The sequence below is a fragment of the Pseudophryne corroboree genome, chromosome 6 (genome assembly GCF_028390025.1).
Source record: "Pseudophryne corroboree isolate aPseCor3 chromosome 6, aPseCor3.hap2, whole genome shotgun sequence".
Lineage (NCBI taxonomy): Eukaryota > Metazoa > Chordata > Amphibia > Anura > Myobatrachidae > Pseudophryne > Pseudophryne corroboree.
In genome coordinates, this window is record NC_086449.1 from 533,609,950 (window position 1) to 533,635,719 (window position 25,770).

General features: G+C 45.9%; 1 protein-coding gene across 1 annotated transcript in view; it reads right to left on the bottom strand.

Moving 5' to 3' along the window:
- Positions 1–1,838: 1,838 nt before the first annotated feature.
- Positions 1,839–25,770, bottom strand: part of PLXNC1 (plexin C1) — a 241,814-nt gene continuing 217,882 nt past the window's right edge. Inside the window, exons 29-31 of the mRNA XM_063927616.1 lie at positions 25,480–25,620; positions 13,861–13,935; positions 1,839–2,389 (exon numbers count right to left, since the gene is read on the bottom strand). Coding sequence (XP_063783686.1) covers positions 2,285–2,389; positions 13,861–13,935; positions 25,480–25,620 — 321 coding nt within the window. The 3' untranslated portion in view covers positions 1,839–2,284. The remainder of the gene's footprint in view (positions 2,390–13,860; positions 13,936–25,479; positions 25,621–25,770) is intronic.

Below are 25,770 nucleotides of genomic sequence, written 5' to 3' on the forward strand. Positions count from 1 at the left end.
TGCATGAATGTGGTATAAAGAGGGTTTGTGTCCAAATCCATTTTCTTGCAGTGTTCTATAAATATGCGAGTATTTTATATATATATATATATATATATATATATATATATATATAATGAATATGTGTGTGAGGAGGGGGCATCATAGCAAGGGCTTTCTCTGGGATTAATTTTGCCATGCCCTTTCCTGGCGATGTATGTGCCTTATATCCTTACTGGAAAAATGGGGAGGAGCACCTGGGCACCAAAAAGTCTAGTTGCGGCTCTGCAGAGAATTATTAGTATGATATATTGTGTATGTCAGGCATTCCTAACCCCGGTCCTCAAGGCACACCAACAGTGCAGGTTTTAGTGATATCCAGGCTGCAGCACAGATGGTTAAATCAAAATAACTGAGCTACTAATTAAGTCACCTGTGCTGAAGCCTGGATATCACTAAAACCTGCACTGTTGGTGTGCCTTGAGGACCGTGGTTGGGAATGTCTGGTGTATATTATCACCTGCATTCTCATATCTATCAGAGGTAATACATGATTGTGCAGCCTTATATGCTGAAGATGAGCATTTGCCAAATAAGGGCCTGATTCAGAGATGCACGCAAATGCCGCCACAATTGTAACTATGTACGCAGCGCCTGTGTGAAAATATGCAGATGTCACTGACACCTGTATTTGTAGTGAGATGCCCACCGGTGGCTATGCAAATCCCAGTGGCTATGTACAAGGGTGAAGCATCTGTCACAGATCAGTTGATTATTAAAGTTCTGAGACCTCCTATGTTGGCGCAGCATGGCCACAGGAAGTAAAACACAGGAGCCATTGTGGCTGCATACAGGATCGCAGTCATAGTCTCAAACAGGGCCCCAAAACAGTCATGACATGCCTGCGTCTTTGTCACCACTCCCTATAAGGTCCCTGACTGTCATTCACTCTGTAATTAAATCCTCTGTGACGACCATTGCAAGATCGTGTCTGTACAACTTAGATGGATGCGGTAAGTGTCGATAATCGCTCAGCTGCAAATACATTGTGCTTGCATCGATCTCTGAATCTGGCCTTCCGTAAGCAGCTCTCTATTTTGATAATCAGAGATCATATCATTTTTAAACTGGAAAAAAGCCGGGTCATGTGGGTATCTGTGTTTTCTGTCTATACACCTAGAAGGAAGCAAGGAATGTCACTTAAAATGCAATACAGGTTGAGTATCCCATATCCATATATTCCGAAATACGTGATATTCCGAAATACGGAATTTTTTGACGGAGAGTGAGATATTGAAACTTTGTTTTCTGATGGCTCAATGTACACAAACTTTGTTTAATAGACAGAGTTATTAAAAATATTGTATTAAATGACCTTCAGGCTGTGTATATAAGGTGTATATGAAACATAAATGAATTGTGTGAATGTAGACACACTTTGTTTAATGCACAAAGTTATTAAAAATAATGGCTAAAATGACCTTCAGGCTGTGTGTATAAGGTGTATATGAAACATAAATGCATTCTGTGCTTAGATTTAGGTCCCATCACCATGATATCTCATTATGATATGCAATTATTCCAAAATACGGAAAAATCCCATATCCAAAATACCTCTGGTCCCAAGCATTTTGGATAAGGGAGACTCAACCTGTACAACCATCATCATAGGAACCTAATAGCACAAAGACTACGGTTGGATTTGTAGTATCTAAATATTACATCTACTCATTACAACTTCTGCAAATAATTACGTTGTATGGCTTAATTAATGTGAATGGCTTGTCCAGGCTACAATACATGCTTGCTGAGAATCTGAGTTAATGAGAAAATCACATGGATGACCTTATCACTACTACTGTGTGTGTGTGTGTGTGTGTGTGTGTGTGTGTGTGTGTGTGTGTGTGTGTGTGTGTGTGTGTGTGTGTGTGTGTGTGTGTATCAATGGAGCAGGGGTAAATGTAATCAGGGAATGACATTGGCTCATGGCTGAGCGGCACTCTGTATAGCTGAGGAGGATTAGAGCTTTATCCTCAGTCACGGGAGCAAGTATTCAGTGGGATAAGCAGTTGACTTTTACTAGGGACAGTTTTAAGTTAAATGAACTTTATCTTTTAAGAGAACTTTGGATATTGTAAATGTAATCATGTTTTAGGTTACATAAGGATTCCAGGAAAACAGATCTTATTTTGTGTCATGGTATAAAGTGATGATACACGTTGAAAACAGACAGCAGACGTTACAACTTCTACAATATCTATGTGCACGTCTAAGCAGCAGTGACTGGGAATCCGGCTCTATGTCCTTATTCCCATGAACACTTCTTCCTATCAGCAATTAATTTTTTGAGCTGCAACAACTGCTTCAGTTCATTGTCGAAACCCGTCTCCTTCTCTAAGGTGGTCATAATCTGTAATGGGAAAAACAGATTTTAAGAATTATACAATTAACCTATTATAGTTATGTGACATTTGTGATACTTTGTAATGATTTATTATTGTTTATTAAAGAGCATTACTGTTAGGAACTAGTGCATTCCATCAAGAGAGTATACATATTCAATTTATACTTTTTAATTGCGAAATCTCATTGTCAGATTCCTTTTTGCCAACTCTGGGTTACTAAATTCTATTCTCATTTTACCTCTTAAGTGCTTTCTTCACTATAAGGCAGTGGTTCTCAAACTGTCTGCAGTGGCACCCTGGGATGCCTCGGGGCTAGAGGCGAAACTACCACTGGTGCAGCAGGTTCACTGCACCGAGGCCCCTAAGGATTATGTGGTTCACTGCTCCCCAGAACCGCAATGAGTTATTCTCTGGTCCACCCACAGAACATTTTGAGCAGTGTCTGATGAATGGCCCAGTGCAGAGCCAGGTAGGCACCACTGCCTGTGGGGCCTGCCCCTTGCCTTAGGTAGGCAGGGCTGATCTTGTGTGTGTCAGACTGATAGAGGAGTCCTGCCACCTATCAGTGATGATTATCACAGCAACTTACTGCCTCTAATTAACAGACATCTGTACATTATTTCTGATTCACTGCTGTCTATAAATTAAAGGCAGATCACATTCGGTGTAATTGGCACTGTCAGAGGCTGCCTGACTGAGTGCCAAACTGAGGAAAGCATAAAAGGGTGGCAACACCTGTCACAGCGCAGAGGCCGTTCTGTTCTTGCCACCACCAAGGCACATGCCCATTGTTCTCTGCACAGCGCAGAACATTTTGCTTGTAGTCACCCACTATCTCTCCCTGTCACCCACTGCCTAACCCTGTTAAACTTCCCCCATCACCATCTGCTTCCTTATGCTTTCCGCTGTCGTCCTATGCCTCCCATTGCCTTCTGCTGTCACTCTCTGCCTACCCCTGCCTTCTGCTGTCACCCTCTGCCTCCCCTTGGCCTTCCGCTGTAACTCTCTGCCTCCCTCTGCCTTCTGCTGTCATCCTCTGCCTCCCCTTTCATTTCTTCTACTGTCCTGTCACTGTCTGCGTCCCCCTGCCTTCTGCTGTCATCCTCTGCCTCCCCTTTCATTTCTTCTACTGTCCTGTCACTGTCTGCGTCCCCCTGCCTTCTGCTGTCACCCTCTGCCTCTCCTTGCCTTCCACTGTCATTCTCTGTCTACCACTGCCTTATACTGTCACCCTCTGCCTCTCTCTGTCACCCACTACTGTATGGCATATTGTGAACTTGGGATGGGGTAGATGGCGGCCCAAATTATATTTTTGCACCTAGGTCCACCACTCACAAGTTCTGTCACTGCTCAGGGCACTTGCAGGGATGCCTTGGATTAGTGGTCCAGGACCAAGTCAAATTATTTATGGCCATTGTAATAGTGGTGGTGGCTGCCAATCATAAAATATGTGGCCAAACAGAAGCAAATCCTGTCCGTCACCACACAATGAACCTAAGGATGATATATACACACAATTTACTCAATGTACCGTATACACTCGAGTATAAGTCGACCCGAATATAAGCCGAGGCACCTAATTTTTAGTGATGTGCACTGGACATTTTTCGGGTTTTGTGTTTTGGTTTTGGATTCGGTTCCGCGGCCGTGTCTTGGATTCGGACGCGTTTTGGCAAAACCTCCCTGAAATTTTTTTGTCGGATTCGGGTGTTTTTTTCAAAAAACCCTAAAAAACAGCTTAAATCATAGAATTTGGGGGTCATTTTGATCCCATAGTATTATTAACCTCAATAACCATAATTTCCACTCATTTCCATTCTATTCTGAACACCTCACAATATTATTTTTAGTCCTAAAATTTGCACCGAGGTCGCTGGATGGCTAAGCTAAGCGACACAAATGGCCGACACAAACACCTGGCCCATCTAGGAGTGGCACTGCAGTGTCAGGCAGGATGGCACTTCAAAAAAATAGTCCCCAAACAGCACATGATGCAAAGAAAAAAAAGAGGCGCACCAAGGTCGCTGTGTGACTAAGCTAAGCGATACAAGTGGCCGACACAAACACCTGGCCCATCTAGGAGTGGCACTGCAGTGTCAGACAGGATGGCACTTCAAAAAAATTGTCCCCAAACAGCACATGATGCAAAGAAAAAAAGAGGCGCACCAAGGTCGCTGTGTGACTAAGCTAAGCGACACAAGTGGCCGACACAAACAGCTGGCCCATCTAGGAGTGGCACTGCAGTGTCAGACAGGATGGCACTTCAAAAAAATTGTCCCCAAACAGCACATGATGCAAAGAAAAAAAAGAGGCGCACCAAGGTCGCTGTGTGACTAAGCTAAGCGACACAAGTGGCCGACACAAACACCTGGCCCATCTAGGAGTGGCACTGCAGTGTCAGGCAGGATGGCACTTCAAAAAAATTGTCCCCAAACAGCACATGATGCAAAGAAAAAAAGAGGCGCACCAAGGTCGCTGTGTGACTAAGCTAAGCGACACAAGTGGCCGACACAAACACCTGGCCCATCTAGGAGTGGCACTGCAGTGTCAGGCAGGATGGCACTTCAAAAAAATAGTCCCCAAACAGCACATGATGCAAAGAAAAAAAGAGGCGCACCAAGGTCGCTGTGTGACTAAGCTAAGCGACACAAGTGGCTGACACACAAACACCTGGCCCATCTAGGAGTGGCACTGCAGTGTCAGACAGGATGGCACTTCAAAAAAATTGTCCCCAAACAGCACATGATGCAAAGAAAAAAAAAGAGGCGCACCAAGGTCGCTGTGTGACTAAGCTAAGCGACCCAAGTGGCCGACACAAACACCTGGCCCATCTAGGAGTGGCACTGCAGTGTCAGACAGGATGGCACTTCAAAAAAATTGTCCCCAAACAGCACATGATGCAAAGAAAAAAAGAGGCGCACCAAGGTCGCTGTGTGACTAAGCTAAGCGACACAAGTGGCCGACACAAACAGCTGGCCCATCTAGGAGTGGCACTGCAGTGTCAGACAGGATGGCACTTCAAAAAAATTGTCCCCAAACGGCACATGATGCAAAGAAAAAAAGAGGCGCACCACAGGTATAGAATGTAGATGGATAGTATACTTAATGACGACACAGAGGTAGGTACAGCAGTGGCCTTCCGTACCGTACTGCTATATATAGTATACTGGTGGTCACTGTGTCAGCAAACTGCAAAACTAAAATGCACCACAGGTATAGAATGTAGATGGATAGTATACCTAATGACGACACAGAGGTAGGTACAGCAGTGGCCTTCCGTACCGTACTGCTATATATAGTATACTGGTGGTCACTGTGTCAGCAAACTGCAAAACTAAAATGCACCACAGGTATAGAATGTAGATGGATAGTGTACTTAATGACGACACAGAGGTAGGTACAGCAGTGGCCTTCCATACCGTACTGCTATATATAGTATACTGGTGGTCACTGTGTCAGCAAACTGCAAAACTAAAACGCACCACAGGTATAGAATGTAGATGGATAGTATACTTAATGACGACACAGAGGTAGGTACAGCAGTGGCCTTCTGTACCATACTGCTATGTATAGTATACTGGTGGTCACTGTGTCAGCAAACTGCAAAACTAAAATGCACCACAGGTATAGAATGTAGATGGATAGTATACTTAATGACGACACAGAGGTAGGTACAGCAGTGGCCTTCCGTACCGTACTGCTATATATAGTATACTGGTGGTCACTGTGTCAGCAAACTGCAAAACTAAAATGCACCACAGGTATAGAATGTAGATGGATAGTGTACTTAATGACGACACAGAGGTAGGTACAGCAGTGGCCTACTGTACCATAATGCTATATATTATATACTGGTGGTCACTGGTCAGCAAAACTCTGCACTGTACTCCTCCTATATAATATTATACTGGTGGTCCCCAGTCCCCACAATAAAGCAGCACACTGAGCACAGATATGGAGTGTTTTTCAGGCAGACAATGTATACTGGTGGTCACTGTCAGCAAAACTCTGCACTGTACTCCTCCTATATAATACAGCTGCTCCCCAGTCCCCACAATTAAGCAGTGTGAGCACAGATATATGCAGCACACTGAGCACAGATAAGGAGCGTTTTTTTCAGGCAGAGAACGGGTAACTGGTGGTCACTGATCAGCAAAACTCTGCACTGTACTCCTCCTATATTATACAGCTGCTCCCCAGCCCTCCCCACAATTAAGCAATAATGCACAATCAAGTTCAACAATAACGGAGAGGACGCCAGCCACGTCCTCTCCCTAACATTTCCAATGCACGAGTGAAAATGGCGGCGACGCGCGGCTGCTTATATAGAATCTGAATCTCGCGAGAATCCGACAGCGGGATGATGACGTTCGGGCGCGCTCGGGTTAACTGAGCCATACGGGAGAATCCGAGTATGGCTCGGACCCGTGTAAAAAGGGTGAAGTTCGGGGGGGTTCGGTTCCCGAGAAACCGAACCCGCTCATCACTACTAATTTTACCACAAAAACCTGGGAAAACTTATTGACTCGAGTATAAGCATAGGGTGGGAAATTCAGCTCTAGCCGTACACAGCCCTCAGTGCCAGATATGCCCTCATACTGCCAGATATGCCCCCACAGTGCCAGATATGCCCTCATACTGCCAGATATGCCCCCACAGTGCCAGATATGCCCCCCACAGTGCTAGATATGCCCTCATACTGCCAGATATGCCCCACAGTGCCAGATATGCCCTCATGCTGCCAAATATGCCCCACAGTGCCAGATGTGCAAGATATGCCCTCATGCTGCCAGATATGCCCTCATGCTGCTGCCAGATGTGCCCCTCATGCTGCTGCCAGATATGCAGATATGCCCTCATGCTGCTGCCAGATGTGCCCCTCATGCTGCTGCCAGATGTGCCCCTCATGCTGCTGCCAGATGTGCCCCTCATGCTGCTGCCAGATGTGCCCCTCATGCTGCTGCCAGATATGCCCCCTCCCCAAGTGCCAAATATGCTTCCCCAGTGCTGTTACTTACCCCTCCGTCGATCCCGCGCTGTCTTCTGAAGGAGGGACACGGAGCGCACAGCGCGCGGCTCTCCTGTGTCCCTCCTGCATCTCCGGCGGCCGCGGCGGGTCTATTAAAGGAAGTGCCGGTTCGTGATCAGAGGTCACGAACAGGTACTTCCTTTAATAGACCCGCCGCTGCCGCCGGAGATAGAGGAGGGACACAGGAGAGCCGCGCGCTGTGCGCTCCGTGTCCCTCCTTCACGCTGCACTCCCTGTCACTGTGCACTGACTCGAGTATAAGCCGAGGTGGCTTTTTCAGCACAAAAAAAAGTGCTGAAAAAGTCGGCTTATACTCGAGTATATACGGTAATATTTCTATCTAAATTTCTCAGTAAGAAACTTTTGGCCTAAGGGTGCCATGAAACAAATTTTGATAATCTTTGGCGCTGTGATTCCAAAACGATTGGGAACCACTGCTTTAAGGTAAATATTGAGGAGCATTTTCAGAGATGACCTAGTTGAATGTAAATGGGCCCTCACTAAACTAACTACAAAGCCAGATACATACTTTGTAGTTTGTTAGCAAACTAAGGGGGTAATTCCAAGTTGATCGCAGCAGGAAATTTTTTTTAGCAGTTGGGCAAAACCATGTGCACTGCAGGGGAGGCAGATATAACATGTGCAGAGAGAGTTAGATTTGGGTGGGTTATTTTGTTTCTGTGCAGGGTAAATACTGGCTGCTTTATTTTTACACTGCAATTTAGATTGCAGATTGAACACACCCCACCCAAATCTAACTCTCTCTGCACATGTTATATCTGCCTCCCCTGCAGTGCACATGGTTTTGCCCAACTGCTAACCAAATTCCTGCTGCGATCAACTTGGAATTACCCCAAGTTTGAAAACACCCCACCCAAATCCAGAGCCGGTTTAAGGGGAGGGGGTAATGGGGGTAAGTACCCTGAGCTCCTCTCCCTGACATCAACTACAGATCGGACCTTAATTGCTGTTCCGATCTGCAGCGATATAGCCGGCAGCCGTTGACACTGACTCTATGACAGCCGTCATACAGACAGCATTGCAGAGCAGTGCCAGAATGCCGGCGGCTGTCCAATGTTATGCGTATTTGCAGCTGCAGCTGCGTAGGATCTCACTGTGAGTCTCTGTGTCAGACGCGCGGGACATCGGGAGAAAGGGGGTGGGCGCATGGAATATCACTGCAGGCAGGTATGCGTTGTTGCTTGATTCATAAGCGGACCTGCTTCTAGGCCTGTATACTGCTGCAAGCTATTTCTCTCAGCGCTGCCTTTGCTGTCACTGTTACTTCATCACCATGGTGCCGGCTTATATACTGTCCTGCATCAAGCCACTTCTCTCCACTGCTCAGGCAAGCCCCCCCATATATACTATATATATATATATATATATATATGTATATGTATAATATGTAAATAAATATATATATATATATATATATATATGTGTTTAGCTATACATTTGTATATATGAGATTGATCCGAGTGCCACCTGCATTGCTTTATGTAGATAGATAGATAGATAGATAGATAGATAGATAGATAGATAGATAGATAATGTTATAATTAATGCAGAAGAAGAGACTGGCACTTCAAACTTAAGGGGGGTACACACGGAGAGATCTGTGCTTAAAATCTAAGCAATCTGACTAGATTGCTTAGAAATTAAGCATACATATCTCAGTGTGTATGCCATAAAGCGATAGCGATGCGCAGCCCCGCGCATCGCTATCGCTGATTGTAGATTGGCCTGCATGCAGGCAAAATCTAGTACAGTCGCTTAGCACATCGCTCGTGTGTACAGAATGAGCGACGTGCTACAGCGATGTACGTCACTCTCCTCTGCCACTCCGTCCTCTGCCGGGTCCAACCTCCGCCTCCTGCCTCTCCTGGTCCCGCCTTCGACTTCTTCCTTTGCTGGTCCCGCCTCCGTCTCCGTCTCCTGCTTCACCACCACAGACTAGAGTCACACCAGCTACAGCCAGCCAGCGCAACGCACGTCAGCAGCAGCAAAACGGTAAGTGCCAACGGGTGCGCTGTGGGCAGCATAAACGGCATTGATGGGTGCCGGGGGGGGGCGGGGGTGTTTTTGCGTGCGGTGCGGTGCGCTGAGCCGCTTGTTATCGACCGGGCTGTATTAACAGCCGTGAGGGGGAACACACACACACACCATTTTCATGCATGTATTTACAGGGGGGTGTGTGTGTGTGTGTGTGACACTGTTATTATTAATATACTGCCGGGGTGGGGGGGGGGGGGGGGGGGGTGTGACACTGTTATTATTAATGTACTGCCGGGGTGGGGGTGGGGGGGCTGGGTGTGACACCGTTATTATTAATATACTACCAGCGGGGGGGGGGGGGGGGCACCGTTATTGATGTTAACTGGGCTGTATGTATTTACAGCCGGGGGGTGGGGTGACACCATTATTATTAATGTACTACTAGCCGGTGGGGGGGGGGGGGGGGGGACCATTATTATTGATGTTAACTGGGCACTTGTGTGGGTTGTATTAACAGCCGTGTGGGGGGGGTTCACTACGATCTGCCGGCGACCAGCATACCGGCGCCGGGAGGCCGGCCGCCGGCTTACCGACAGTGTTGCGAGCGCAAATGAGCCCCTTGCGGGCTCGCTGCGCTCACCACGCTCCAGGGGGGTCGAATAAGTGTCGGTATGCCGGCTGTCGGGCTCCCGGCGCCGGTATGCTGGTCGCCGGCAGATCGTAGTGAACCCCCCCCACACGGCTGTTAATACAACCCACACAAGTGCCCAGTTAACATCAATAATAATGGTCTCCCCCCCCCCCCCCCCCCCCACCGGCTAGTAGTACATTAATAATAATGGTGTCACCCCACCCCCCGGCTGTAAATACATACAGCCCAGTTAAGGCCAGTACTGACGGGAGAGATGTGTGCTGAGCGATCTTAACACAGACCGCTCAGCACACATTTCTCCCCCCGCTCAGCACAGCGCGATGTGCTGAGCGAGGGGGGGGGACGACGACATACAGACGGGAGGCTGCTCCCTTCATACAGCGCTGAAGTGAGCGACCCACTAGATTGAGCCTGCATGCATGCCAATCTAGCACCGGCGATAGCATTACGCGGGGCCGCGCATCGCTATCGCTGGGGGGCATACACACGACAGATTCGTGCTTAAAATCTAAGCAATGTAGTCAGATTGCTTAGATTTTAAACATGGTTCTCTTCGTGTGAACCCCCCCTTTAGTAGCAATTATCAGCAACATTTCAAACACTCTGGTGCTTTCTCAAGTCCAAAACGTTATATATTGCCAACAATCCGCTGTGTTTAAGCAAATGATAGTTTAGAGTACTGGGGGTAAATTTACTAAGATGGGAGTTCTATTTAAGATGGGATGTTGCCCATAGCAACCAATCAAGTTCCAGGTTTTATCTTCTAGAAGGTGCTAGATAAATGAGAAGTAGAACCTGATTGGTTGCTATGGGCAACATCCCATCTTAAATAGAACCCCCATCTTAGTAAATTTACCCCCTGGTTTCTTCTTTTGCATTAACTATAAATGTTTGAGAAATAATCTTTAATATTTACCACGCTATGATTTTAACTTATGACTTTAGGGCCCCCCTGTCTTAAGTGCTCCGGGCCCCCCATAGCCTTAATCCAGCTCTGCCCAAATATTTCTCTCTCTGCATGTGCTACGTCTATCACACCTGCAGTGCACATGGGTGGTCATTTCGAGTTGATCACAGCCGGCAACTTTTAGCTGCTGCTGCGATCAATAGTCCACGCCTATGGGGGAGTGTATTTTAGCTTAGCAGGGCTGCGATCGCTTGTGCAGCCCTGCTAAGCTAAAGAATTTCAAGCAAAACTAGACCAGCCCTGGACATACTTACCCTGTGCGATGGATCCAGCGATGATGGGCCCGGCTTTGACGTCACTCCTCCGCCCTCCGTTGTCCTGGACATGCCTGCGTTATACTCACCACTCCCCGAAAATGGCTCCAAACGGTCCGGATCCGCCCATCCACGCCTCCGTCCTGTCAATCTTCTTAGCGGTCGCCTGGCAACGCCGCGCACTGCGCACTGCGCCCGCCGTGCATACGCATTCCGCACCCGTTCGCACCGCAGTGAAAAACTGCTGCGTGCGAACGGGTCGGAATGACCCCCATGGTTTTCCCAATTGCTAACTTTTTTTGCTTTGCTAACAAACCTGAATAAGGCCTAAAATTCTCACACTGAGATCCACACTACAGTAGGCTCCACACTAAGAGGGTCATCTCGAGTTGATTGCTCGATAGCTACTTTTTTCAGCCGTGCAAACGCATAGCCGCCGCCCACTGGGGAGTGTATATTTGCTGTGCAAGGGTGCGATCGCATGTGCAGCCGAGCGGTACAAAAATAGTTTGTGCAGTTTCTGAGTAGCTCAGAACTTACTCAGCCCTTGCGATCATTTCAGCCTGTAACATAGTAACATAGTATCTAAGGTTGAAAAAAGACAATTGTCCATCAGGTTCAACCTATTTGTGGTCTCCTATGCACGATTATTTTGTATAAAATTTTGACTGAAGTTGCTGACTGCCGTTCCGATTAACCTCTCTTTTTTATAATAACCATAGTGCGTGACTATGCCCCGTAACCCTAGATATCCTTATCCATTAGGAATTTATCTAACCCATTCTTAAAGGTGTTGACTGAGTTGGCCATTACAACTCCCTCAGGCAGGGAATTCCAAACACGTATCGTCCTTACCGTAAAAAAGCCTTTACGCCGTATTGTGTGGATTCTCCTCTCCTCTAACCTGAGCGAGTGTCCACGAGTTCTCTGTGTTGATCTAACCAAAAACAGATCCTGCGCAAGATCTGTATATTGTCCCCTTATATATTTGTAAATGTTGATCATGTCCCCTCTTAATCTCCTCTTTTCCAGTGTAAACATGCCTAGTCTTGCAAGCCTTTCCTCGTATTCCAGCGTCTCCACACCCTTAATTAGTTTGGTCGCCCGCCTTTGAACCTTTTCTAGCTCCAGGATATCCTTTTTGTAGTAAGGTGCCCAGAATTGTACACAGTATTCAAGGTGTGGCCTCACAAGTGATTTATATAACGGGAGTATAATACTCTCGTCCCTAGCATCAATTCCCCGTTTTATGCATGCTAATATCTTATTAGCCTTCTTTGCTGCAATCCTACTTTGGGTACTACTGCTTAGCTTGCTATCTATGAGGACACCTAAGTCCTTTTCCAGTACAGAATCCCCTAATTTTACCCCATTTAGTAGGTAGGTGTTATTTTTGTTCTTGTTACCACAGTGCATTACCTTACACTTGTCTGTATTGAAGCACATTCTCCATTTCGCTGCCCAAGCTTCTAATTTAACTAAGTCATTCTGAAGCGACTCAGCATCCCCCTCTGCATTTATAACTTTACACAATTTAGTATCATCTGCAAAAATTGACACCATGCTCTCTAGACCTTCTGTTAGGTCGTTAATGAAAATATTGAACAATAACGGTCCTAATACTGAGCCTTGCGGCACACCACTTAGCACTTCAGTCCAGGTTGAAAAAGATCCATTCACCACAACGCGCTGCTCCCTATTATCTAACCAGTTTTTGACCCAAGTGCATATTGTGCTTCCTAGACCTGCCCTGCAAACGCTTGGACATGCCTGCGTTTTTCCAAACACTCCCAGAAAATGGTCAGTTGACACCCACAAACGCCCTTTTCCTGTCAATCTCCTTGCGATCAGCTGTGCGAATGGATTCTTTGTTAAATCCATCGCACAGTAACGATCCGCTTTGTACTTGTATGATGTGCCTGCGCATTGCGGTGCATACGCATGCGCAGTAGTGACCTGATCGCTGCGCTGCGAAAAACGGCAGCGTGCAATTAGGTCGGAATGACCCCCCAAGTTCATTCAAAAAAGAACAAATCCACACTCAACAAACACCAACACCAATTAAAAAGGACATACAGTATCCACACTCAATTTACAGAAAAAACTGGACTGACACTAAAATCACACAAACACACCCATATCGGCAAAAAAGCTGCAAGTTGTGTGCATGCGAAGTAAAGCTGTTGTCTTTCACCGCTATATTAAATAACTTCGTACAATGATTTTCTTTATTTACTAAGTGTGGTCATGTCCCTCTTTTGTGTCTTATTCTTTCTAAACAGCACATTTTTGGGATTGTCATTTGCAATACATGCAATTGGCTCAGAATCCCTATATGGCTGTATAATTCAGGAGCCTGAGTGATTTGGCAGTGTTAATTTTATCAGTGCCTGTACAGAATTAAGATGAGTATAGTTATTCCATCAAATAAAATTAAGCCATTTAAATAAATAAAAGTTAATAAAAAGAAAACATTGCTAGTTCTTTATGTCCATATGCAGTCCCACGATTCCCATTTGGGAAATTTGATGTTACTATTTGTACAATATAAAATATGATTAAAGTTATCTACATACCACATTAAAATATTTGTCAATGTATTTGTAGAGTTCCAGCATAGCTACATCTTCTTTAAATTCATGCTCATGTTTCTAAAAAAAGTAACACAAAATGTCAGGATAGCATCTTTGCCCAATACAGAATACATCAGTATAGCATATGTGTCCCACATAAGTACATCAGTACAGCATCTGTGCCCCATACAGAATATATTAGTTCAGTATCTGTGTCCCATACAGAATATATCAGTACAGCGTCTGTGTCCCACATAAGTACAACAGTACAGCATCTGTATCCCATACAGAATACGAGGAGTGTGCAATAAATTTCAGAATATATCAGTATAGTATGTGCACCAGCATTTGCGCCCCATACAGAATATATCAGTACAGCATCTGTGTTCTGTACAGAATATATCAGTACAATATATGTGTCCCATACAGAATATATCAGTACAGCATCTGTGTCCCATACAGAATATATCAGTACATCATCTGTGTCTCCAGAGCCGGCCCCAGGCATAAGCAAACTAGGCAAATGCCTAGGGCATTTGGTATGCCTAGGGGCACCAGCAGCTTCTGCTGATTAAAATGATATGCGGCATGCCTATATTCTATGTGTGACTTCGACTGTATCTGCATACGAAATGCTACGTTACACTGTAACGTAGCATTTCGTATGCAGATACAGCCACAGTCACACACAGAATATAGGCATCCCACATATCATTTTAATCAGCAGAAGCTGCTGGTGTATCCTAGCCACATAGTAATGCATATAAGTTGCATTTCATTAAAAAAGGCGCCAGACGTTAGCAGAGCTGCCAGCTGACTCATCCTCCTGCTGCATGATGTATTGAGGCAAGATGTATGTGGACACATCTGTATCCGAGCAGAGGTAGAGGTCACAGTGTTAGCGGCCATGTGAATGCTGTGTGCAGGTGGGCTGGTTGTGCAGTAGTGTTCAGCATATGTGTAAGGGGCATAATGTGTGTCGTGTATAAATGCATTAATAAAGGTTGGCATATGTGTAAGAAACATTATGTGCGTCATTATCTGTATAAGGGCATTAATGAAGGTTGGCATATGTAAGGTGCATTATGTTTAAAAGGACATTAATAATGTGTGTCATATGTGTAAGGTGGCATTACATTGTGGTATTATGTGTATAAGGTGTTCTACTGTGTGGTATAACATATAGAAAGGGCACTACTGTGTGGTCTAATGTGAATAAAGAGCAATATGGTGTTGTGTAATGTGAATAAGGAGCAATGCAGTGTGATGTAATGTGAATAAGGGGCACTATCACATGATATAATGTGAATAATGTTGCACCACTGTGTGGCGTAATTTGAATTGGGGGTACTATTGTGTGGCAATGCCCCTTCCCAGCAAGAACACACCCCTTTTTGGGCTGTGCGCTGAATGTGCAAACTATTCCTATTTAAATTATAGGGGGTTGGAACACCAAAATGAGGACTGCTATGGGTAAGGGGTGATGGTGCTGGGAAAGGGGTGCAGGGTCAGAGGTGGAACTAAATGTGGCGCTAGAGGTCACCAGCCAAAATCTTGCCTAGGGCATCACATTGGTTAGGGCCAGCTCTGTATGTCCCATACAGAATATATCCGTACAGCATCTGTGTCCCACACAGGATATATCAGTACAAAACATGTGTATGTCCCATTCAAATATATCAGTACAGTATCTGTATCCCAAGCAGAATATATCAGTACAGCATCTGTGCCCCTACTAGAATACTAATGTAATGGTTCATCAAGGGTGGAACACCACCTCCAGTAACAGTTTTTTGCCAGTGCAATTCACCTGCTACAGGTCCTCATTCATTTTCTCTAATAGGTAAAACCATGTGTATTGCAGGGGGAGCAGATATAAAGTGCAAAGAGAGTTTGTTTCTGTGCAGGGTAAACACTGACTGCTGTATTTTACACTGCAATTTAGATTTCAGTTTGAACACACCCCACCCAAATCTAGCTCTCTCTGCACATGTTATATCTGTCCCACCTGCACTGCACATGGTTTTGTCTATTAGAGAAAAAATTTGCTGCTTCGATCAGGTCTGAATTAGGCACACAGACAGGTACTATTATGAGGTAGTCCTAATGCATCATGTGATCTAAAGAAAAGGAGGGTCATTCTGCACTAGATCTTCAATATGTCTGAGAAACCAACAATTTGGTAAATAACAAAAAGAAGGGTGGCTTAATCAGAAGGATAGTAGAAGTTGGAGATGCTCCCTGGAGTTATGTAGATGGAAACATTTTGTCAGAAAAGGGAAAATGAAACTCCTTTGTGAGCAGCCTTAATATAACTAAACTATCAATTACAAATAGGATTTTAGTACCTACCAGTAAATCCTTTTCTCCTAGTCCGTAGAGGATGCTGGGGACTCCAAAAGGACCATGGGGTATAGACGGGATCCGCAGGAGCTTGGGCACACTGAAAAGACTTTGAGTGGGTGTGAACTGGCTCCTCCCTCTATGCCCCTCCTCCAGACCTCAGTTATAGGAACTGTGCCCAGGAGAGACGGACATTTCGAGGAAAGGATTTTTGTTTAAACTAAGGGCTAGAAACATACCAGCCCACACCACAACATACCGTACAACCGGAGTAACAGTAAACCAGATAACAGTATGAATTAACTACAGCAACAAGCTGAAACCAACAAATACACAACCCGTGTGTAAACTAATGCAACCAGCAAGAATACACTGCAAGTAACCGTCCGCACTGGGATGGGCGCCCAGCATCCTCTACGGACTAGGAGAAAAGGATTTACCGGTAGGTACTAAAATCCTATTTTCTCTTACGTCCTAGAGGATGCTGGGGACTCCAAAAGGACCAAGGGGTCTATACCAAAGCTCCAGACCGGGCGGGAGAGTGCGGACGACTCTGCAGCACCGATTGAGCAAACACGAGGTCCTCATCAGCCAGGGTATCAAACTTGTAAAACTTAGCAAAGGCGTTTGAACCCGACCACGTAGCTGCTTGGCAAAGCTGAATTGCCAAAACCCCTCGGGCAGCCGCCCAAGATGAGCCCACCTTCCTGGTAGAATGGGCCTTCACTGATTTTGGCACCGGTAGCCCAGCCGAAGAATGAGCTTACTGAATCGTACTACAAATCCAGCGTGCAACAGTCTGCTTCGAAGCAGGATGACAAATCTTGTTGGAAGCATACAGGACAAACAGCGCCTCTGTTTTCCTGGCAACCGCCGTTCTGGCGACGTAGATCTTCAAAGTTCTCACAACATCAAGAGACTTTGGAACTGCCACAGCATCCGTAGCCACAGGTACCACAATAGGTTGGTTAATGTGAAACGAAGAAACCACCTTTGGCAGAAATTGTTGACGAGTTCTCAATTCCGCTCTATCCGAATGGAAAATCAAGTACGGACTCTTGTGAGATAAGGCCGCCAACTCTGACACTCGCCTGGCAGACGCCAGAGCCAACAGCATGACCACCTTCCAAGTGAGAAACTTTAACTCAACCTTACACAAAGGTTCAAACCAGGAAGACATAAGAAACTGTAAGACCACTTCAAGATCCCATGGTGCCACCGGGGGCACAAACGGAGGATGGATATGCATCACTCCCTTCACAAAAGTCTGAACCTCTGGGAGAACAGCCAATTCCTTCTGAAATAAAATAGATAAAGCCGAAATCTGCACTTTGATGGAACCCAATTTCAGGCCTGCATCGACGCCTGCCTGCAAAAAATGGAGAAACCGACCCAAATGAAATTCTTCCGCAGGAGCAGATTTAGTCTCACACCACGAAACATACTTTCTCCAAATACGGTGATAATGTTTCGCCGTAACCTCCTTCCTCGCCTTAAGGAGAGTTGGAATGACCTCCCCAGGAATACCTTTTCAAGCTAAGATTTGGCGCTCAACTTACATGCCGTCAAACGCAGCCGCGGTAAGTCTGGAAACACGCATGGTCCCTGCAATAACAGGTCCTCTCTTAGAGGGAGCGGCCAAGGATCTTCCACAAGTAATTCCTGAAGATCTGGATACCAGGCCCTTCTTGGCCAAACTGGAACGACAAGAATCGCTTGAACCCTTGCTCGTCGAATGATTCCCAGTACCTTTGGAATGAGAGGAAGCGGAGGGAACACATACACCGACTGAAACACCCACGGAGTTACCAGGGCGTCCACTGCACTGGCTTGGGGGTCCCTTGACCTGGAACAATACCTCGGAAGCTTCTTGTTGAGGCGAGACGCCATCATGTCGATCAGCGGAATTCCCCAACGCTTCGTCACTTCAGCAAATACCTCTTGGTGAAGAGCCCACTCTCCCGGATGGAGATCGTGTCTGCTGAGGAAGTCTGCTTCCCAGTTGTCCACTCCTGGAAGGAAGACTGCTGACAGAGCGCTCACGTGCTGTTCCTCCCAGCGAAGGATTCTTGTGGCCTCCGCCATAGCCGCCCTGCTCCTTGTTCCGCCTTGATGGTTTATATGCGCCACCGCTGTTATGTTGTCTGACTGTATCAGGACAGGCCGACCCTGAAGAAGGCTTCTTGCTTGTAGCAGGCCGTTGTAAATGGCTCTTAACTCGAGAACATTTATGTGGAGACAAGATTCCTGGAGCGACCATTTCCCCTGGAAATTTCTTCCTTGGGTGACTGCGCCCCAGCCTCGGAGACTTGCATCTGTTGTCAACAGGACCCAATCCAGGATACCGAATCGGCACCCTCCTAGGAGGTGAGAACTTTGTAGCCACCACAGCAGAGAAATCCTGGCCCTGGGAGATAGACTTATCTTCCGGTGCATGTGCAGGTGAGACCCGGACCATTTGCTCAGCAGATCCCACTGAAACACCCGGGCATGAAACCTTCCAAACGGAATGGCTTCGTACGCCGCAACCATTTTCCCCAGCACCCGAGTACATTAATGAATCGACACACTTGTTGGCCTCAGAAGCTCCCTAACCATCGTCTGCAGTTCCAGAGCTTTGTCTACCGGAAGAAACACTCTCCGTAAGCCTGTGTCCAGAATCATGCCCAGAAAGGGCAGCCGAGTGGTCGGAATCAACTGAGACTTTGGCAAATTTAGCAGCCAACCGTGTTGTCGCAGAACCGACAGAGACAAATTCACATTTCTCAGCAACCGTTCCTTGGACCTCGCCTTTATCAGGAGATCGTCCAAGTGCGGGATAATTGTAACCCCTTGCTTGCGAAGGAGAACCATCATTTCTGCCATGACTTTGGTGAAAATCCTCGGGCCGTGGAAAGCCCAAACGGCAACGTCTGAAATTGGTAATGAGAATCCTGTATCGCAAACCTGAGGAAAGCTTGATGCGGAGGATATATCGGGACGTGTAAGTATGCATCCTTTTTGTCGACTGACGCCATAAAATCCCCTCCCTTCTAGGCTGGAAATCACAGCTCAAAGAGATTCCATCTTGAACTTGAAAACTTTCAAGTATGGATTGAGGGATTTTAGGTTCAGAATCGGTCTGACCGAACCGTCCGGTTTCGGTACCACAAAGAGGCTCGAGTAGAACCCCTCCCCCCGTTGGGTCGGGGGGACGGGAACAATGACCCTCTGTTGACACAGCTTTTGTATTGCTGCCTTCACCACCTCCCTGTCCGGAAGAGACATTGGTAAGGCCGAAATGAAAAACCGGTGAGGGGGCACCTCCTGAAACTCCAGCTTGTATCCCCGAGATACTATATCTAGGACCCAAGGATCCAGGCCTGATTGAACCCAGACCTGACTGAAGATCCGCAGACGGCCCCCACCAGTCTGGACTCCCCCAGGGAAGCCCCAGCGTCATGCGGTGGACTTGGTAGAGGCAGGGGAGGACTTTTGGTCCTGGGCGCCTGACACTGCAGGCGACTTTCTTCCCCTTCCTCTACCCTTTGAAGCGAGGAAGGACAAACCTTTTCCACGCTTGTATTTATTTAGACGAAAGGACTGCATCTGCTGATGTGGTGCCTTTTTCTGTTGTGTGGGAACATAAGGAAGAAAAGAAGACTTACCCGCAGTCGCGGTAGACACCAGGTCAGTCAAGCCGTCACCAAACAAGACATTTCCTTTGAAGGGGAGAGCTTCCATAGCTCTCTTGGAGTCGGCATCAGCATTCCATTGATGGATCCACAGCGCCCTCCTGGCCGAGATCGCCATGGCATTGGCTCTTGATCCCAAGAGACCAACATCCCTCGCCGCATCCTTCAGGTAATCTGCAGCGTCCTTGATATAATCAAGAGTCAAAAGAACATTGGGGGTAATTCCAAGTTGATCGCAGCTGGAAATTTTTTAGCAGTTGGGCAAAACCATGTGCACTGCAGTGGGGGCAGATATAACATTTGCAGAGAGAGTTAGATTTGGGTGGGTTATTTTGTTTCTATGCAGGGTAAATACTGGCTGCTTTATTTTTACACTGCAATTTAGATTGCAGATTGAACACACCACACCCAAATGTAACTCTCTCTGCACATATTATATCTGTCCCCCCTGCAGTGCACATGGTTTTGACCAATTGCTAACAATCTTGAAGCTGCGATCAACTCAGAATTACCCCCATTATCTTTATCAAGGGTATCCATATCAGCAGCTAAATTCTCAGCACATTTAGCAATAGCACTACTCACCCATACCGACGCCACAGCAGGTCTGAGCAATGCACCCGTATTAGCGAAAATGGACTTCAGAGACGTCTCCAGCTTGCGATCCGCCAGATCCTTGAGAGCTGCCGTGTCAGGGGACGGAAGCGCCACCTTCTTAGACAAACGGGATAGAGCCTTGTCGACATTTGGAGACGACTCCCATTTTTCCCTGTCATCAGAGGGGAAAGGATACGCCATGTAAATTCTCTTGGGAATCTGCCACGTCTTGTCCGGCGAATCCCAAGCCTTTTCACAAAGAGTATTCATTTCATGAGAGGGGGGAAACTTCACCTCAGGTTTTTTCCCTTTGAACAAACAAATCCTTGTTTCCTGCACTGCAGGTTCGTCAGAAATGCGTAAAACATCTTTTATAGCCACAATCATGTACTGAATACTCTTAACTAACCGTGGGTGTAAAGCAGCTTCAGTGAAGTCGACATCGGAATCACAATCCGTGTCGGTATCCGTATCTACCAACTATCTACCAACTGGGTAAACGGCCGCTTTTGCGACCCTGATGGGGTCTGCACCTGAAACAAAGCATCCTCCATGGATTTCCTCCACACCTGTGTCTGAGACTCCGATTTATCTAACCTTTTAGACAAAGAGGCCACATTTGTATTAAGTGTACTTAACATTGTAAGTAAATCAGGTGTCGGCTGCGCCGACAGAGCCAACTCCAGACCCGCATCTGATCCCCCAGCAACCTCCTCCGGGGAATAACACTCAGCCTCAGACATGCCGACACGGAGTATCGACACACCGACACACGCACACTGCCCCAGCTAGGGGACAGACCCACAAGGAAGTCTGGATAGAGAAACACAGAGGGAGTATGCCAGCTCACACCCCAGCGCCCATATATCCCACCAAACAATATATGTTGAAAGCGCTGCTAGAAATAGCAATAATTATGCACCAATAACTGTGCCCCCCCCCCCCCCCCCGATTAGCTCCCTGTCACTTGTAGTGGAGCTTGGAGGTCCCGGTCCAGCGTCTCTTGCAGCGGCGTGGATGAGAGAAAATGGCCCCGGTGAGCTGTGCGGCTAAGCCCCGCCCCTTCCCGGCGCGCTTCAGCCCGCTAAAATTTAAAAATGAAAATGCTGGCGGGGGTACGAAAAACGGTGCCGAGGCACCGAAAAGCCTTCTGCCAGCTTCCCAGACCCAGTAACATGCTGCCCAGGGCGCTCCCCCCCAGCGCCCTGCACCCTGTGAGTGCCATTGGTGAAGTGTGTGGGAGCATGGAGCACAGCGCTACCGCTGCGCTGTACCTCGTTACTGAAGTCTTCTGCCGTCACTGAAGTCTTCTGCCTTCTGCATACTCACCCGGCTTCTTTCTTCTGGCTTCTGTGAGGGGGGTGACGGCGTGTCTCCGGGAACAAGCAGCTAGGCGCACCAACTGATTGAACCCTCTGGAGCTAATGGTGTCCAGTAGCCTAAGAAACAGAGCCCTTAAGAAGAAGTAGGTCTGACTTCTCTCCCCTCAGTTCCACGATGCAGGGAGCCTGTAGCCAGCAGGTCTCCCTGAAAATAAAAAACCTAACAAAAGTCTTTTCTAGAGAAACTCAGTAGAGCTCCCCTAGTGTGTGTTCAGTCACTCCTGGGCACAAAGTCTAACTGAGGTCTGGAGGAGGGGCATAGAGGGAGGAGCCAGTTCACACCCAGTCAAAGTCTTTTCAGTGTGCCCAAGCTCCTGCGGATCCCGTCTATACCCCATGGTCCTTTTGGAGTCCCCAGCATCCTCTAGGACGTAAGAGAAAGAATATGAGCCCGAGTAGCTTTCTTTGAAGCACAAATTTATCAATAAGTAGATACAATTACATATACAATATTTATTTATAAACCAGAAAAAACAACCCTGATCCAGGCGCTAATTTGTTAATTGTATTATTTACTCTTAATTTAAGATTTATAAATTTAGAGCTGCAATCTTTGTCCAGCTGTACCTGTGTACGTACAGCTAAAACTTGATCAAAACACTGATCAAGAAGCTACACAAGAAAAAAGAAAAGTGACTGATTGCGCTATTTCTCCAGGTGCGTATATGAATAAAAACACGTGTTTTTTCACTTCTCTGGTGTTTATTTTAGTACAAACGTTATATCTCATATAATAACAAAATTTAGGTATGCATACTCATTGGGGGCACATTCTAAAAAATTATTTTATAATAATAAAAATGATGATATTTCTCTGTTTTAGACATCCAGTGCTCAAATCTTTTTTTATTCATATACGCACCTGGAGAAATAGCGCAATCAGTCACTTTTCTTTTTTATTTATTTATAAACAAAAGGCCCATACATATCATGCATCATCATTTACAGAATTGTACCCAGTTGTGCTGCTCACACAATTATAATGAGAATATAAAAATTATGGTATAAAAAAATGGAGGGAGGGATTACAAATCAGCGTTTTCTCCAAAATTTCACTGGAACTGAGCTGAATGCTATTATAAATTGATCTTTATCAAGATACAAAGTTATTTTTCTTGGATAATCGACCGGATTCTATACAATCTATGTAACATAGCAAATGCATTACGTTTCAGACAATGTAGCAAATAGTTGCTATAATGTGCAGAGAAATTGAATTAAGATTGGTAGTCATGACTGTAGCAGGTGGATGTCAGACACTGTACTTAAAATAACACTGTCAAACTTCCCCCCACTCCCACCTGATTGGAATCTGAAGTAGGTGGACGTTATATAAAATAAAAAAAAAACAATGTAATAAAGTACACACGTGTCATGACTGGTCACATGCACAGTACTGCAGGACTAGAGACACAGGCATGCGCTGGAGCCAGCACCCAACAGCTGTCTAATGATGGACAGGTTTTGTCCACTTTCCAGCATTTAAGGGCAAATGGTTGATTGTTATTTGCTCCCATACATTACCATATTTTCATTTCAACCAGCCAGATTAGACAGATAGTCTACCAGATAAATGTATAGTGTATGCCCAATTTTAAGGTCAAATTTACCATGACCAATCAACCACCCAATTGTATTGGCGACAATCAACCTTTGTATAATAACACCAAACCATGTGGCGAGTACCTCTCTTATACCCCTTTCACACCGCCAATGCCGGATCCCACCTTGGAATTGGAAACGGGTCCTTCCCGGGTGGGATCCGGCAGTGGACACTGCTGCTGGCTTCCTCGACTCGGCAATATGGCGGGCGGGTTGCCATAGCAGTGGAGGGCGGAGCCGGCAGCGGGGGCGGAGGCGACGCTGGGAGATGAGACCCTGTTGTAGTGAACGGGTCCAGGGTCGCATCGACCTGTGAGCCTGTTTACGCTGCCATTGACCCGGTATTCAACCCGGGTATAACACTGCTTTATTCCTGGGTTGAACAGCCGGGTCAGGCGACCCGGGATTTCAGCTATGGCGCTTTCACACCGCACGCTGACCCGTGTCGACCTGGCAATATGCCGGGTCGATACCGGGTTATTTGTGCGGTGTTAAAGGGGTATAAGACTGTTGCCTCGTCCCACCATTCCAGGGGCAACCATAAGCCTTTTCACTTAACTAAAATGCAGTCTGTAACAAACATCATTATTTTTTTTACATATGTATTTGTTTTCTCTAATATTTTTTTATATGACAAATCCATGTGTTGTCGGGTTGTTGTTTTTTTTAAATTACAGTGGTATGTTACTTCCCAGTGTTCTTCTGGTAAGAGGGGGAAATGAGTGTGCCTTCTGATTTTATATACATTTCCTCCTCCAGCAGGTGTGACACTGCTCACCTTCCTCCTCTCCTCTCCTCTCCCAATTTATCTAATCACACTACATATATTTGTCATCACTCCTTCTGGGCCTAATTGTGGCATTAGGTCATATAATGGTTGTATGAGGTGGATATATTGATCATGCAACTGCAATTAGTGAGCCGGTCTGGACACTGGGCTGTTAATGATGGACAAGGGGCTATTTTATACGTTGGACACTGTTTTCGAATTCACACATTGGGCCTGATTTACAGTTGCACATATGTCAAACCCTGATTGCAAAAATACACTTTGTTTTATTGAGCTTGTTTAAGAGTGGCATGTGCAGTATATGTGCATCCTGCCCAACATAGGCCACATCTCTAGGTAACCCATAAAACATGCGTGGTGTGAAACTATTAGCTGACGGTGATCATCAACACATCCTTACTATTACAAAAAGGAATATATATATATATATATATATATATATATAGCAACAATCTGTGGGGGTTACTGCTAATGCAGACAGAGCCGGCCCTAACCAATATGATGCCCTAGGCAAGATTTTGACTGGTGCCCCCTAGCACCACCGCTAGTTCTGCAGGAGATGCCTGGCATGAGTCAGTTGGCAGCTCTGCTAATGTCGGGCGCCTTTTTATGAAAATGCATCTTATTTGCATTACTATGTGGCTAGGATGCAAAAGCAACTTCTGCCGATTAAAATGATATGCAGTATGCCTATATTCTGTGTGCGACTGTGGCTGTATCTGCATATGAAATGCTACATTACAGTGATTTCCAGGAATACACTGCAACGTAGCATTTCGTATGCAGATACAGCCACAGTCACACACAGAATATAGGCATGCTGCATATCATTGTAATCAGCAGAAGCTGCTGGTGCCCCTAAGCATACCAAACGCCCTAGGCATTTGTCTAGTTTGCCTATGCCTAAGGCCGGCTCTGAATGCAGATAGCCAAGGAACATGAGGTCCCCACAAAAGTGACAAACAGCAGAAGGTTATGCCAAGATGGGCAACTGGACAAACGGCAGCAACATCACCATCTCAAGCCCAGGCAGCACATGGCGGAGTTCCATAGTGGAATCAGTCCCACAGAACAATTGTGCACCACCTCAATATAAAATGCAGAAGTTTCTCATTATACTACCCACTTTTTTGTAGCAACATACTAATTCTAACTGAAGTATCACAATATGAGTAAATAACTGACTGCTTGTAGGCATGTGTGTTACGTATCAAAATTGAAATGAATAATATACCTTTGATTCTAAAGTTAAGAACTCAGTCAACTCTGTGGAAGACAATGGAGGTGCATCTCGGATTTCTTTATAGTAAGCTTTAACCTCCTCTTTATAGTGTGGGATATCTTTTGCATAAAGAAGCTTGTTAGTTGGAGCAGACTGTGAATGGAGAAAGAAACATTTTTTGTTAATCATATATAATAAAGCTGTATTCAGCACAAGTGCTCGCATTAAAGGGATGGACATAAAAATTATAAATATGTATTTAAAGATTTTTCATGTAGTTTCCACAATCTTTTAGCAAGAAAG